Source organism: Carcharhinus amblyrhynchos, chromosome 23 (genome assembly GCF_965287045.1).
Source record: "Carcharhinus amblyrhynchos chromosome 23, sCarAmb.v2.hapA, whole genome shotgun sequence".
Taxonomy (NCBI): Eukaryota; Metazoa; Chordata; class Chondrichthyes; order Carcharhiniformes; family Carcharhinidae; genus Carcharhinus; species Carcharhinus amblyrhynchos.
Genome location: NC_137346.1, coordinates 25,683,768 through 25,700,430, shown reverse-complemented (window position 1 = coordinate 25,700,430; position 16,663 = coordinate 25,683,768). Strand labels below are relative to the sequence as shown.

At 39.7% G+C, this 16,663-nt stretch overlaps 1 protein-coding gene across 2 annotated transcripts in view; it reads right to left on the bottom strand.

The window, feature by feature from the left end:
* Positions 1 to 4,455: 4,455 nt before the first annotated feature.
* crcp (calcitonin gene-related peptide-receptor component protein) overlaps positions 4,456 to 16,663 on the bottom strand; it is a 59,329-nt gene continuing 47,121 nt past the window's right edge. For both annotated transcript variants that reach the window (XM_080210572.1, XM_080210574.1), the window contains exons 5-6: positions 8,653 to 8,710; positions 4,456 to 5,294 (exon numbers count right to left, since the gene is read on the bottom strand). In XM_080210572.1, coding sequence (XP_080066698.1) covers positions 5,127 to 5,294; positions 8,653 to 8,710 — 226 coding nt within the window. In that variant the 3' untranslated portion in view covers positions 4,456 to 5,126. The remainder of the gene's footprint in view (positions 5,295 to 8,652; positions 8,711 to 16,663) is intronic.

Below are 16,663 nucleotides of genomic sequence, written 5' to 3'. Positions count from 1 at the left end.
CTTTTGATCACCTGAAAATCATGTCCAGTCACCCTATCCTTTATTTTAGACGAGCAATTTTACAACAATGGTCCAGGATTCCCTGGTTTTCCTCATTTGCTAATCTTTCAAAATGTTGGGGAACTCTGAAAAATCTTTCCTATGAGAGGGATGAATCTTTTTAATAATGCTCCTAGATTTCAACACAAGTCAGTTCATTGTTGCCATTGATTTATCTGAGCATAAGAATTCAAATTATATGGCGGGCAATCCTCAACTCATATAATCCACAGAAAAATGTAAGGAAGGTCACATCTTAGCTTACATTATGGCTCCTGCATAATGCAAATGGGGCTGAACAATTGCAGGAAGAGGTGTTTCAGTGACAGTGGGAAAATAATGCAGCATTTGATTGGAAGAGCAGTGCATGTTGAAGAGACAGAATCTGAGAGTTCTTGCACCCAGCTTCCTGAATTCACTGACTATGACACTGAGGGAGGGATTATTGTTGTCGCACCAGTTCGCCAAACTCTATATCACTTTCCTGTATTCTGTCCCATTATTGTTTGAGATCTGACCTGTTACGGTAGTGCCAACAGCAAACTTGAAATGGAGTTGGAGAGGAATTTGGCCAATCATAAGTGTATAAGGAGGTGTGTAAGGGGTTGAGGCCGCTGGTGCTTTGCGGGGCACCAGTGTTCAGGTTAATCATGGAGCAGGTGTCATTATCTATCCTAGTTGATTGCAGTCTGTGGGTTAGGCAGTCTAGGACCCTATGGAAGAAAGAGACATAAAATTTCCTCATTTCACGCTGGCTGATGGGAGGTCAGTGGTACAATCCCAACAGTGTGATTGCACCGCTCCTGTTTTTGAGTTTTACTCATAAGGCCTCACTACATAATCCCACCAAAATTTCCTCCCTGTGTATAGTTGCACCATTCTCCCTAATCAGTAAAGCAACACTACCACCTCTTTTGTCACCTTCTCTATCTTGCCTGAAGCATCTAAATCCTGGAATGCTAAGCAGCCAGTCCTGCCCTTCTTTCATCCAAATCACTGTAATTGCCACATCATCATAATTCCAATTTTATCATCCCACCTTGAGTGAGACATGATTGGCAGGTGAAGGCCAGTTAAAGAACAAGTTGGTGGTTACACTTTCTTCTGGAAAGGCAAAGCAGAAGAAGAATGTCATCTCTACGGGATTTCACCATAAAAAAGAAATTGGTTGGATGTCTCAAAGAACTCCCCTGTGGGGTGAATGAATGCCTCATTACAGAGGGTTTTCTCTACTGTCCACCAGGGGAAAGGTCATCACAAGAATTCTCAACACCTCCTCCCAGTGGCTGAATTGCTCCTCCCAGAATTTTTGTGCGTCTTCCCCATCAAGAGGCACAATGGACATGATCTTCAGCATGTGACAAATCCAGGAAAAGTGCCAGGAGCAGCGACAACCTCTGTACATAGTGTTCTTCAATCTTGCAAAAACCGTGAGTAATTGTAGAACATCACTCTCGAATTCAACTACCTGCAGAAACTCATCACCACTCTCTGCCTGCCCTACGGGGACATGTCAGCCGTGATCTTCACCCACGGAACTGCGACATGCCCAGTACGAGTACAGATTGGGTGAAACAGAACAGTATTATCGCACGAACACTCTTCTCCATCTTTCTTGCAGCAACACTCCTCCAATCACCTTGAAGCTCCCTGCTAGAGTGGAGTTAACCTAGTGGACAAGCGGGAAACTGTTCAACCCCTGATGCCTCCAGGCCAGAACTAGGACGATTCCAACTTCTGTCATCGAGCTGCAGTACACAGATGATACCTGTGTGTGATCACACTCAGAGGCTGGGCTACAAACCATCATTGCTGCATTGACGAAGGCAGATGAGAAAATGGGCGTGGACAGACATTGAAGATGAAATCCAACTAAGGACTTCAATGCACCAATCTTCAGATGCTTGATGAATTGAGTGTTCGAAGATTGTGACTTCAAAACGAGCACTAAGCTCATGGTCTACAAAGCAGCTGTGGTTCCTGCCCTTCTGTATGCTGAAGGAACACAGATATTGTACAGGAGGCACTTCAAATCTCTGGAGAGATATCACCAATGTTGTCCCTGTAAAAATGTACAAATCCAGTGGCAGGATAGGCATATGAATGTGACTGCCCTCTTCCATGCCAATATCCCAGCATCGAGGCATTGGTCAACTCAACCAGCTGCGATGGGTGGGCCACATTGTTTGCATGTCTGACACAAGACTCCCGAAACAAGTGCTTTACTCCGAGCTAATGGCGAATGATCACTAGGAAGACAGAGGAAATATTAAAAGGACACTTTGAAAACCTCCCTAAATAAATGCAACATCCACATCAATGCACAGGAATCGTTTGCCTTAGAACCAAGATGCCAGTCACCTCATGTATCACCTGGTGGAGCATGCAGAGTGTCAACAGCGGAAAGAAAGCACAGAGTCCAGAGCATCCCACCCACCCAACACACCAAACATTACCTATCAAACCTGTGGCAGAATCTGTGGTTCCAGATTTGGACTATTCAGCTACTACAGAACCCACCTTCCCAGAGTGGAAGTAAGTCATCCTCAACCCTGAGGGACTGCTAAAGAAGAAGATATCAATGATTTGAATGAGGGAAGTAAATTGCCAAGTTTGTGGACGACACAAAAATAGGTGGGAAGACAAGTAATGAGGATGACACAAATAGTCTACAGAGCAGTACAGACAAGTCAAGTGAGTGGGCAGAAACTTGGCAGCTGGAATATTATGCAGGAAAATGTAAAGTTATGGTAGGGAGAATAAAGGAGTTAAATATTATTTAAACAAAGAAGTACTGCAGAAAACTGCAGCAAAGAAGGATGAGGTGGTCTTCATGCATAAATCAAAAAATGCCAGCTGGCAAGTTTTTGATTTGATTTATTCTTGTCACATGTATTGGTAAACAGTGAAAAGTATTGTTTCTTGCATGCTATACAAAGCATAATGTTCATAGAGAACGAGAGAATGCAGAATGTAGTATTACACTCACGACTAGGATGTAGAGAAAGATCAACTTAGTGCGAGGTAGGTCCATTCAAAAGTCTGACAGTAGCAGAGAAGAAGCTGTTCCTGAGTCAGTTGGTACATGGTACTTTTGTATCTTTTTCCTGACGGAAGAAGGTGGAAGAGAGAATGTCCGGGATGCATAGGGTCCTTAATTATGCTGGCTGCTGAGGCAGGGGGAAGTGTGGACAGAGTCAATGGATGGGAGTCTGATTTGTGTGATGGTCTGGGCTTCGCTCACAACCCTTTTTAGTTTCTTGCGGTCTTGAGCAGAGCAGGAGCCATACCAAGCTGTGATACAATCATAAAGAATGCTTTCTATGGTGCATCTGTAAAAGTTAGTGAGAGTCGCAGCTGACATTTCCTTGGTGTTCTGAGAAAGTAGAGGCACTGGTGGGCTTTCTTAACTATAAGGGGACCAGGACAGGTTGCTGGTGATTTGAACGCCTAAAAACGTGAAGTTCTTGACCATTTCTACTTTGTTCCATTGGTATAGACAGGGGCATGTTAATTTAGCAGGAAATAGGGAAGGCAAATGGAATGTTGGCCTTCATTTCAAAGGGAATGGAGAGTAAAAATAGGGAAGTTTTGCTCAAACTATTCAAGGCAGAAGTTAGAATACACTTGGAATACTGTGAACAATTTTGGTTCCCACATCTAAGGAAATTGGCATTGGAGGTAGTCTAGGGAAGGTTCACTAGGTTGATGCTGGGTATGGAGGGATTTTCTTTTGAGGAGAGGTTGAATAGTTTGGGGCTGGACTCATTGACGTTTAGAAGAATGAGAGGTGAGCTGATTGAGTTACATAGGATTCTCAGGGGGCTTGACAAGGTGGATGCTGAGAGGCTGTTTTCCCTTATGGGACGAGGGAGCATTATTACAGAGTAAAGGGTCACCCACTTAAGATAGATAAGGAGGAATTTCTTCACTCAGGTGATAGTAAATCTGTGGAATTCTTTACTGAAGAGGGCTGTAGAGGCTGGGGTAAGTACGTTCAAGGCAGTGATAGATTTTTAATCAGTAAGGGAATCAAGAGTCATGGGGATAAGGTGGGAAAGTGGAGTTGAGGATCTTCATATCAGATCAGTCATGATCTCATTGAATGGCGCACGAGATTCATTGGGCCAAATGGCCTACTTCTACTTCTACAATTTATATTCCTTCTATTCTTCAAAGAAAGCAGCAGGTATTCAGGGGAATCTTTAGATTCCATGTGGATCTGTACGAAACCTTGCACCAGTTTTTCCAAGCAACATGCTTGGATGTTGGAAATGGCAATACTCTTATTATTTACATTTCCAAATTACCTTGTGTACTTGCTTAAGAGTTTTCACATTCTTTGAGGAACACAAAGATTTTGCTGGGATACAATAGATCTTACACTATTTCCATACTGAGATTGTTGACCCAATAATAAACATTTTATTTTATAATCAGTGAATTTACATTCCAAATTGCTGTTACCCTGAACCAATTTTTCTTGATTTTTGAACATTTATCTTATGTAACAATGGGCTTTTATTTTAGCTGGTTCCCAAACTGACTTAAAACTCCACTTAAATATTTTCAATATCATAATACTACAATACATATGTGTTACGACAAGGTGTATTGTTTCAGTTTATTGACCTAAACAGTTTTCAATATAAGATTTTTTATTTTGCTTACCAAGTCCGTAAATAAGCATTTTCTTTCCAATTCTACACACACCTCCCTTTGAACACTAACCTGGCAGATTTTCTTCCGTAGACTAACAACTATAAACTAAACATGTAAGGTACACTTTTTGTCAGCTTTTACTAAATACAAAGCTACAGAGGTTGAAGTATTTTAGTCTTTGCACCATTGAATTATAAAAATATACTATTTCTGAGTTAAGGAAACACAAGCTAAACACAGCTCATGTCTCTCTCAAGGTACGGTACAGAACATAACAGAAAACATCTGGACAGTATCTGAAATACTATTTTTGCAGGCTTGAATCCAAGTACAGTCAATAGGGCTTAAATACCAAAGGCAAGATAGATCAATCATCAGAATGTTTCCTGAACTGAAATGGTGTTTATTGGATTGGCTTGATTCTGCTAAGATTCTGCCTTTTGGTTTCCTTCCTCTTCAGCAACCATATCCGCCTCTTCCTGCTGCTGAGACGCAGCTTGCTCATCGGGGTCTCCTGGCAGGATACTATTGATGGTCTGTAGAAGCTCCTCAATCTGTTCTTCTGTTAGTCTCTCTTCACTCTCTTCTACCATCTGAAACATTGTGATGGATAACTTGACATTTATTAATGCAAATGATTAAATTTGATCCAATTGCACATAAAAATAAGTGAATAAAGCATCAACTTATTGTGAAGAGTTTCTACACACTCCACCTGGCATTAGAGAGCCCCAAGAAACATATTCATCTAAAAGTTGACTATCTCTTTTGAATTCATTAGATTTATTATTGTCACATGTATTAGTATACAGTGAAAAATATTGTTTGTTGCAGTATTGGTTCTAGGGCAGCGTGGTGACACAATAGTTAGCATTGCTGCCTCACAACGCTGGGGATCTGCGTTCGATTCCCAGCTTGGGTCACTGTTTGTGTGGAGACTGTATGTACTCCCTGTGTCTGCGTGGGCTTCCTCCAGGGACTGCACACAATACTTGAAGTGTGGCCTCACCAAGGCCCTGTACAACTGCAGCAAGACATTGTTACTCCTATACTCAAATTCTCTTGTTATGAAGGCCAGCATGCCGTTGGCTTTCCTCACTGCCTCTTGTACCTGCATGCCAACCTTCATCAACTATTCCAATATGACGCCTAGGTCATATTGAACTTCCCCCTCTCCTAAATTGCCACCATTCAGATAATCTTCCTTCCAGTTTTTGCCAAAGTGGATAACCTTATATTTATCCACATTATATTGCATTTGCCAAGTATTTGCCCACTTAGCCAGCCTGTCCAAGTCACCCTGCAGCCTGTTAGCATCCTCCTCACAGCACACACTGCCACCCAGCTTACTGTAATTTGCAAATTTGGAGAGTAAACTTGCATGAAACATAAAAGTGGACTGTAAAAGTTTCCACAACTACATAAAAAGGAAAAGATTAGTGAAGACAAATGTAGGTCTCTGGCACTCCAAAACAGGAGAATTTATAATAATAGAGAACTAGGAAATGGCGGAGCAATTAAACAACTACTTTAGTTTTGCCTTCACAGAGGAAGATACAATTAACTTCCCAGAAATACTAAGGAGTCAGGGGTGTAGGGAATAGGAATTGAAAGAATTAGCATTACAAGAGAAAAACTGCTGGAGAAACTAATGAGACTAAAAGCCAAGAAATTCCCAGGGCCTGATTATCTACATTCCAGGATACTAAAGGAGGTGCCCATGGTAATAGTGGGTGCGTTAGCTGTCATTTTCCAGAAATCTGTAGATTTTGGAAAAGTCCTGGCAGATTGAACACTGGCCAACATAACCCCAATACCTTAAAAAGGAGGGAGGAAGAGAGGAAACAGGGAATTACATAGCCTAACATCAGTATTAGGGAAAATGTTAGAGTTTATTATAAAGGATGTGATAACAGGACATTTAGAAAACATCAATGGGTTTAACTAAAGTCAGTATGGATTTGTGAAAGGGAAATCCTGTTGGACAAATATACTGGAATTCTTTGAGGGTATAACTTGTAGGATAATGGTGAACCAGTGGATGTGGTGCATTTGGATTTTTACTGCTGTGTCAAGAGCACATGTGGGGTGTATTTAGAGGGGGGGAGTGCTGGTTGCACAAAGCTGAGGATTGAATTATCACGAAGTGATCATCAGTAAATCTGAAAGAAAACAGATCAGTGTGGAATGCACATGAACTCAAAGCAGGTGCTGAGAAAGGAGATATAGCTGTAAAAATAGCTCTTGGCAAAGAGACACAAGCAAGGCAATGGAATAACACTGAAGATGTCTAGGATGAAATAAACATACGTAAATTATGAAGGACTGAGAAAGAGAATTTCTTGAAGGCTAAAGTTCCTGGAAGAGAAGTATCCTTATATAAAACAGTAAAATGAAAGAAAAACAGCTAATTCTGGAAATTCTGGAATAGGCATTCTATAAAAAGGAAAGAAGGGGTCAAGTTTCAGCTATAACCTTTCATTGGAGCTGAAAACTAAAACGCATCTCAAAAAGTTTGAATGGTGGCATGAAGAGAAGAAGCACAAGATACTCCACTCTGACAGAGAAAGTTAATAGACTTACTTATTTTACAATCTAAACGGTGTTCAATAGACCAGGCAAAAGTTAGGAAAATGCCCTTCATCCAGATGCAACAGTGCTTGGAGGAAATAAAATTTTATTCTGATGTGTAAATAAATGATTTGTAGACAAGAAATGAAAGGTTTGCAAACATAACAGGCAAACTTCTGTGGCCTCCCAGCCACGTGTTTCTTGGTGGTGGAAGGTAGCGCACCATTCATTGGCGGTGGGAATCTCTGGTCCTGTCGCTGTCAATGGGATTTCCCATCGAAGGCACTCTAAGCTGCCAGAAAACCCGTGGGTGGGGGTGGACTGCCAGCTGGACCAGAAAATCCCATTGGCGAGAACGGCTGGAGAATTCCGGTAAATGTCATAAATTATGTTGAATCATTACCAAATTGTGTTCAAAAATTAAAGCTTGGATTTCACAACAGCTTGAAGGAATCCTCTCGAAGACTCACTTCCTGAGATGGTTAACCAGCTGCCACGTCTTCATAAACACTGAGACTGTTCAGTCTGCATATTGTTTACACGAACTAGAATATTTACATTGCTTAAGTATGGGCCATACGGAAGCTGTTATTAAAATGGGAAGCTTTGCTGACAATGCCAAAAGATTCCATCCAGCAGCAGTTAGATTCTGCACTTGTTATCATTTTCAATGCTCCCAAAGAATAACACAACTTTTGAATCTGTGTAGCTTTCTAAAGCTTTGAACCGAAAGGTCAATAACTGGCTTATGTTCACTGACTTTCATATGGAAAAACAAATATATAAAAGTGTTTAAATTGTAGGAAAGCCAACTTAATTTTCTGAAAACAATAGGAATATTTTAAAACTCAGATCATTGTATTGTATAAATATACTTGTCTAAGTTTATATTTAGCATATATCATAAAAATCAGCAATCATAGGTTATATTTTAAATGGGAAGGCAGGTATAATAACTAAATTGACTGCAAATTTTTTGCTTTTCCTTTCCTGAAAGCAGTGTATTTATTCTGGAATAACGTTTCACAGGTATTGCCCATGCTCTGACTTAACCAAACCTTCATCCTGTCCTTAAGCCCATTCTTCCAGCAGCAGTCCCTGGCTAGTGTTTGGGACAAGGATCCACAGCTGATTACTGCCCTCTCTAGCTCACTTCGATGAATTGCCACTGTCACCCTAAATGATCTATTTTCATCACAGACCAAAGAGCAATCTGTGGGCCATCCTGGTTTGTGTGGCTCAATATCGCATTGAATGACCCATTTATACACAAATCCAGAGAAAATTTCACCGTGTCCTTTGGTAGCCAAAGGAGTCTTTTTCACAAATTGTACAATTACTTTTCCTATCTTTTGATGTGGCTAAAGAAATTTAACTTACCAGTTGTATCTCCACTGCAGTCAATGGCCTGTGATTCAACAACTGAAGTTTTTCTGCCCTGGAGGATAAACAATAAATCAGCCCTCTTATAGGATTATGCTCAAGATATTCAATATTGAAGTACAATGTCAAATAATTGAACAGGTAGGTTTTTGTTTTAAAAGCACATCTCTCCACAATCTTACTATCAATTAAAAGGAGCACAAGTGGGTATTGAACAGGACAACATTCACATGTGAATGCTTTCAATAAAATATAAATGCAAGTTGGCTTTTTTTACATTCCTAACATACATCTCCACAAACATCTTAATACAAAAAAAGAATAAAATATATTTATTTCTGTTGAAAAAGTTGAAACAAAAAAGAACAGGTAAAAATGGAAGAATAACAGCGTTCAAGAATCAAACATTTTCTGTGTGTTAAGCTTGGGATATGCGAAGACAGTCACATGAAGGCTTTGTCTTACTTTATAACCTCAGCTGGCACAGATCAGCATTAATCAATTTATTTTACATCTGCAAACTCCAATTTTGTAAACTCTCATTCAGAAAGTTTTAACGAGAAAAACAAAGACTGTGACAATTCCCAGCATTGTTAAGACAAACACCAAGGCTTTACATTTTAAATCAGAACTATTTATGAAGTGAACTGTAATTCACTCTGAAAACTGAATAAAAAGGCATAAAATGTGACTACTGTAGTAAAACAAGAAGCATGACTAATGTTATGTAGCTTTTGATTTTAATGCCTTATCAACAGTTTGCATGTTTCAACTCAGAAAGACCAGTAGGTATACCTACCCAAGTCACTGTGTACTTTTGATAAATCACTAGGTGTAGCAGAAGAGTCTGGTGCTGTCTTTGTGTTTTTGACAGTACATGATCCACAGCTGAATCATTTTAATTAGAGTCTACATCAGTTACAAACAACCCAAAGTTTGAATTCATCACATATTCAGCTGCTGCAATTTTTATTGGAAAATCATCACTACCCAGTAAATTACATTCCAAACCCTGAGGGTGTTGTGCTGGTGTCATGGTTAAACATGTTTCAACATAACTTACAAAATTTGCAGATGATACAAAATTTTGAAGTGCTATGACCCCTGAAGGGGTGGTGTAGAATGTCAAAAGGATAAGCATGTTTGTGGATATGCAGCAGTTGAAATTTAATGCAGAGAAGTGTGAAGGCAGAGAGACAATATAAAACAAAGGGTACAATTCTAAAGAGGTGCAGAATCCTAGCCTTTATTAATAGGAGTATGAAAGCAAAGAAGTTAGGTTAAAAGCAAATTACTGTGGATGCTGGAACCTGAAACCAAAAGAGAAAACGCTGGAAAATCTCAGTAGGTCTGGCAGCATCTGTAAGGAGAGAAAAGAGCTGATGTTTTGAGTCTAGATAACCCTTTGTCAAAGCTAAAGGCATAGAAAATGGGAGATATTTATATATAGAGCGAGGGAATGAAAGATGAGTAAAAGCCACAGAAACAAGGGGAAAGGCTGCTAATGACAGTCCATAAAAAAAAGTGTGAATGGCCAAATGGCAGAGAAACTGAAATCAAGGCGTGGGGGGGTGGTGGTGGAGATGGGGTAAAATTGAGAAAAAGTAGGAAAGGAGAAGTCAAGGGGGAGAAAAGGTGAGGAAAAAAGGGATAAAATAGGAGAATGAGTGAGGGAAAAGAAAAATTTGTATTCGGGAAAGAGCATCATTTTTGCTCCAGTATGTTGGTACAAATACAAAGCTATGTCAGTTCATTTTCACAAACACACTGTTTCACCCCTTGCAGGTTCCTCAACAGAAATGGAAGATAAACCTGAGAATGTTTTGTGATGTTCAGAACTTTGTCACAGAAATTATCTATTCATCAATCCTTTAGTTTTCAGTTATTTTACGTATCGGTGCCATTCTGTTTATGAGCCTCTGTTGTTCAGGCTCCTTATACGGCCTAATTTCACCTGAATCAAATCCGGGTATCCACATGTTCCACTAATGTTCAAGATGCAGTTGAACATCCTTGACTTGCAGTGTGTTTGACTAGCAGTGATGTGCTAGTTGACATGCAGCACTCACCACACTTTCAATAAATTCATCAATGCAAAAGCATTTCTTTGATATCTTCATCAAATTGCTCATTTGGATCAGGTCCTGCAGCTTCTTCTTGTTTAAAACCTGATTGCCTTCTGGACTCGCATTCCTGAGTCTGGTGTTGCAGGCATCTTTACCATAGCAGCGTTATTAGCCATTGTACTTGGAGGTAGTGTACTGGATGGATCAGGTTTTACTGAGGGAAAATTTGTTCAATTTATTAGAACTGCAGATCTGATCTGGTTCATAATCCATTGGGAAATCTACTTCTCATTAGGTCAACTTACCTCCACCTCCAGGACAAATGACACCGCTCCACATAGCAGCACACTCCTTAGATTTAATGACTTATTTCCAATTGCTACTCTCAGCTGGCTTTGTCATTGGCCAAACTCAAGAGTAGCCATTTGCCTCTCTTCCCAAAGATAACTTTTCCTTTATCATCCTCTCTCTACTCCACCCCCCACCTCCATTCCTATCATCTCATGCCCCGCATTTTAAAATCTGTGTTTTGGATTATTGTCTTGTGCTTCATATTTTTACTATTCCTTTATGGGAATTGTGCAGCTCAATCTGGACCAGTGTTACAATCCCTATGGTGGTCCATAAAACAAAATGATATAACATGCAGTTTTTTATTCACACAGGATATGTCAGAAGGTCCTGTCCAACAATAGCTTTTACCTCTGAACTTACAGCTACAATTAACAACAACAAGGGACACTTCTACACACCCTCCCATGCGCCCTCTCTCCCCGAGTCATGACAATCTGGATGCTGTTAATTTTCCAGAGATGGTATTCAACAGATAGTATTCCAGTTTATGGTTTGGCCACTTCTGGGAAAATACCCATATTTTTCACCATCTCCTGGTTTCAGGCAGTTCATAGTTTATCTCCTTTGATGCCAAACAGAAAACCGAATCTCTTCGCAAGACTGATTTATTTTCTCTCCTCATGAATTCAGTGTGCCTTTCTTTATGTTTCTGTGTGCTTTCTCTGTGTCTGCATTTATATGTTCATTACCTTTGGTCTCCAGCTCTGACGCTTATTGCTATCCTTTGTCTGCAGCCCTCCTTTGTCTGGCTACACTGCATTACATATCTTAACTTCCTTCCTATTGCTACTGCTTCTGCGTTGGGGATTGCCAGGTTACATGGAGCTGTATTTCTTATCATCTAAGACTGATCTCTTTACAATTAATACAAACACTTAAAAGTCCCTTTCAAAGGTTTTTAAAACAATTAGAGATTCCAGACATCTTAAAGAAATTACAAATTTTCCTTGCTGCACTGCTTTGGGTCACATCAGGAATTTGGAAACATCTGACAATCAAAAAAATCTTTCTCATCAGAAAGGAACTAAACTTTAATTAATACTAAGTTCGTGTTTATTTACAGCAATTGAACTTTGCAGTCTTAAAAACAGAGGCTGTTAGTTTTAACACAACTTCAAATTAGCAGCAGAAAATAAATTATATATTACATGATGTGACGCTTTTATCAATGCAATGAATGGTCAATTATTTAACAAATAACTCTTCTGAAATTAATAGCAGTTTTAGATTTGCACATTATAAATAACAATTTATTTTTCATCATATCCCTTTTCAGAGAAGGGCATAATTTGTAATGTTGGAAGGAAATGTCAGCCTATGTGTCAGTTCTTGCTCAGCTCAAAGTATAGCATTTTTTTTGATGTTTTGTGATAATAACTTCCCACGCTCTGGTCCTCTCAGCTCTGCATTTTGTTTGGATGTTTGCTACACACAGTCAACTTTATGTTTCCGCTCAACTTATTGCAATACTCCAGTGCATTCTCCCTTTCTGCATTTATTTCTGGAATCTAGATCAACACTTTGTTTACCTTTGTTCCACTTAAAAAACTCCATTTTTTTTTGCAAGTTTATACCCACGTTGTAAAGCCATCTGTGGATATGTTCTAGCAATGTTTATTACATATTGGGGCCAATTTTGTCAAATAAGGAGTGTGATGGAAACTGTAATCATACAAGCTCTTAAAGTCTTCGACTCAGTCTTAATTGCATCCATTTATAGGGAAGTAATCATATGTGAGGATAAAAAGTGATGGAATCTTTTTAAAGACTCAAAATTACTTTCCAACCCATGTAAACGTCACACAGGAACATGAAATACATAGAACTGGAAAAGTCTTGGTCATGCATCCTGTTGATCCCAAAACTAATACCTCTCAATTGCCACTCCTTCAAAAATCTATCCAACGTACCCTTAAAAATTTCCATGCATCTGACTCCTGTGCAATTTGTTCCAAACTCATCATCTTATGTATTAAATAATGACAAACTGTTACACATATGCTGCCCTTACAGTTTCATTGTTGTAGCACTTGCATGGTCCATACTTCAGTCTGGCTTCAGGATAGCAAACTCACATCTTCCTAGGACTCCACAAATCAAATCACTAACATTGGGAATTTTGCACTGAATTGTGCATGCAGTGACACATGGCTTGCCTGCAAGTAGGGAACATGTCTCTCAGAGGACACAAGTATTTAAGGACTATTTATCCATTTGCACGAGACAGCATAGAAGTCAAAGGTGGAGTTTTACCTTTTTATTGATAATTGTGGCACTGGGTGGAAAAAATGATGTTGAAGTCACCAGCACCAACGCAGTTTACTCCACCTTACTGCTAGGAACTTGGTACATAGAAGTTGAAGGGTCCCATGATGTCATGTTGTGGGGCAGCCTCTACAACTTAGTTTTTTCAAGATTGGGGCACCATTTTTAAAGGCCACCCCAATGCACAAAAGTTAAAATGGAACACTGTCCACCCTTGGCCCATGAGCACTTCCCCTTGATGACCCTCTCCTCCAAAGTGACTGGAACTCCTCTGATAGGTCTGGCACTCTGGGAGACCAATCGGAATTTATGCCAGTGTGCTCTCATGCCAACATTAATGGATTATCTAACAATGGGGGGGGGGGGGGGGCAATACCTCATCTTCTACTTTCTTATATTTTGTTCAGTTGTAATATTTGGAGCATTTATTTTAGTCTTAAGTTGCTTCTTTTACAGATGCTTTTAGTTTTAATGCATTTTTCAATTAACATGTACTTTTCAATTTTTTGAGGAAGGCAGAAGGCATGTTACAAGTTACAGGGTCCTTTGTAAGTGGCATATGTTAATAATAATGTTTAGTTTAATCGGAGCCCAAAATAGCATATAATCACTGAAGTGGAATAAGATGAAAGAAGCATGCCAAGAAAGTGAACAGGCATCTCAGTTCTACCTACCAAATGATTGGCTCCTATATGTTGAGTAGAAACAATGGGCAGGATTTACCATACAACCTGCCCAGTGTTTTGTGATGGTGCCAGGAGGTGGCCCACCATTGGCTGGCGGTGGGATCTTCCAGTCCCGCTGCTGTCAGTGGGGTTTCCCACTGAATGCACCCCTCACTGCCGTGAAACCCACAGCAGGGGAGAATTGTCGGCAGGACCTTAAGTTCCCGCCAGCGTGACCAGCCGAAAAGATCAAGCTAATACTTCAACTAATTCCATTTACATCTTTTGAACTCACCAGCATGTTGCAGACGTAGCAATTTTGAGGTGTACAATTCTAGAAATCGGTATACTTACAAGTAGCAAGATCTCATGTTCTCTTGTGCTCAGCTGTAGTCCTCAGATGTTTCTGGTAAGTTCACTTTTGTCTAATTGAAGTCACTAATGTCAACAATGGAAGATCAACAGAAACTACAAATGCCTTGGACAGATGTCCAACTAAATTATAGATGCAATTAGAATTAGAACAATTAGTCACAAGGATGTTGTTTAAATAATCCTCAAAAATACAGGATAATGCACCGCTTTTTAAAGAGCATTCCATCAAGAACATTTTTATGAGCTTTTCTAGCTTTGAGTTATTCGCAATCCATCAAACAACTGAAAGCCAGCAGGCACAATGGAGAAAACTTTTTACCTGCCCTCTAAATCTAATGTTTTGAAGATTTGTTCCCAGGGAGCATTATCAGAACCTTTTAGTTCAACATATTGAGCCATTATTTTAATCAAAATATTACAGTGCTAATGAAAATTGTGCCCACACATTTCACATCTGGTTAATGAAACATCATAGGAAATGTGAAGAGGTTCATTATTGAAAGTAGCCTAGCCCAAAGGAAAAAAGAGAAACACCCACTGTATTTTTCCTGAATAGGTCATTGATTGGTGGAAGGAAGGAAGCTGACATCCATAGTTGAATCCCCTCATTGTTACATATATAATTTATGACCATTAAGGAAAATCCTGGGCCATGCAAAGAAGGAGCTTATCTGATCTCAGGTGCGGCTGCAGAAGGAATGTCACAACTAGCTTCCACATGCCTATTGGAGTTCAGGGAAAAGCAGCCATTGGTTCCTGCTTATGATAAACATCACCAAAAGTGTGCAGGAGTGAATGTCAGGCAGGGGCAGAATTAGACTTGTAGTTGCGTATGTTTGGTCTAAAATCCAACCTAAAGGCTCGTGACAAATGGTACACACCCTCCACTGAACTACAATCCTCAGGAATTGGGAAAACTTGAAAGTTGGGGGGGGGGGGGGGCGGCGGGGGACATAGTTTGAGAGTTAATGGTTATCCTAAAAATCCAAACATTTCCCAACTTGAACTGATCTAGAAAGATCAAAGTGAAGTACTTTAGATGCTGGCAGCAAGACTTCCAATCCAGCTAGTGGCAGACAAGAAGCACAGGTCCGAGTTGAGTTTTACATGAAATTACAGGCTTTTCAGTCCAACCAATCCATGCCCGTGTTATGCTCCATGAGTATCATCCATTTTTCTTCATCTAAATATATTATGACCCTCCATCCCCTTCTCTCTCTTAAATGCATCTGTACTATTTGCTTCAGTACTTTGAAGTGGCAAGTTCCACATTCACACCATAGTTTGGGTGGAGAGGTTTCTTCCAAGTTTCTTATTAGAATTCTCGGAAGTCATTTTATATTGATGGTTTTTAGTTACACTCTTCTCCATAAGATAAACATTCTGTCTGTATCCACTCTCTCAAAGCATTTCATTTTTTTTTAAGACTTCCACTGATTGCTCCTCTGCCTTCTTTTCTCATGAGAAAACTGATCCATCTTTTCCTGATATAGATATGCATCCACATTTCTGGTATCAGCCTTGTCAAGCTTTTCTGCACCCACTCCAATATCCTTTTCATAATATGGGACATTATTGTCTGCAGCACTTGCGTGATTTCACCATGGTTCAATATATGTTTAGCATAACTTCCCTACTTTTCAATTCTATTCCTCTGGAAATAAAGTTTTGAGTGTTTGGTTTGTTTTGTTTTAGTGGCCTTGCTAACCTGTGGTGCAACTTTCAGTGACTTATATATTTGTACTCTAAGATCCCTTTGTTCCTCTGTCCCACTAGACTTCCACCTTGCAAGTGTGACCTCTATTCTTTTTACCAAAATGACACTTGAATTTCATTTGTTAATGAGTGTCCATTCTGCAAATTTATTATCTCCTCTTGTATATCCTGTCAATTATGTGCCAGCCATTAATTTATAAATGGTGTCTTTGATTCCACAGTACAAACCTTTCGTGTAAATTGCAGACAGCAATGGTCCCAGCACTGATCCTTTGGAAGCGTCATTAAGTTGTGCACGAATGTCTGGTGATGATACAAGGCCAACTCAGATATACATATTTGCAAAGGGACCAGAATAATCATTGTAGCAAAGCATGATTATGATACCCAGATGCACAATGTTCTTAATGACAGTTCCAAATTCATAGCTGCAGCTAAGTGTGACCATGCATTCTTGCTCAAAAGTATGCGACTAAAATACATTTGTTAGTGTTGTGTAAAAATAATGAACTGTCTTGCAATGTATATGATGGTCACTGTCCTCGTAGCTTATTGCATCCACGTGTG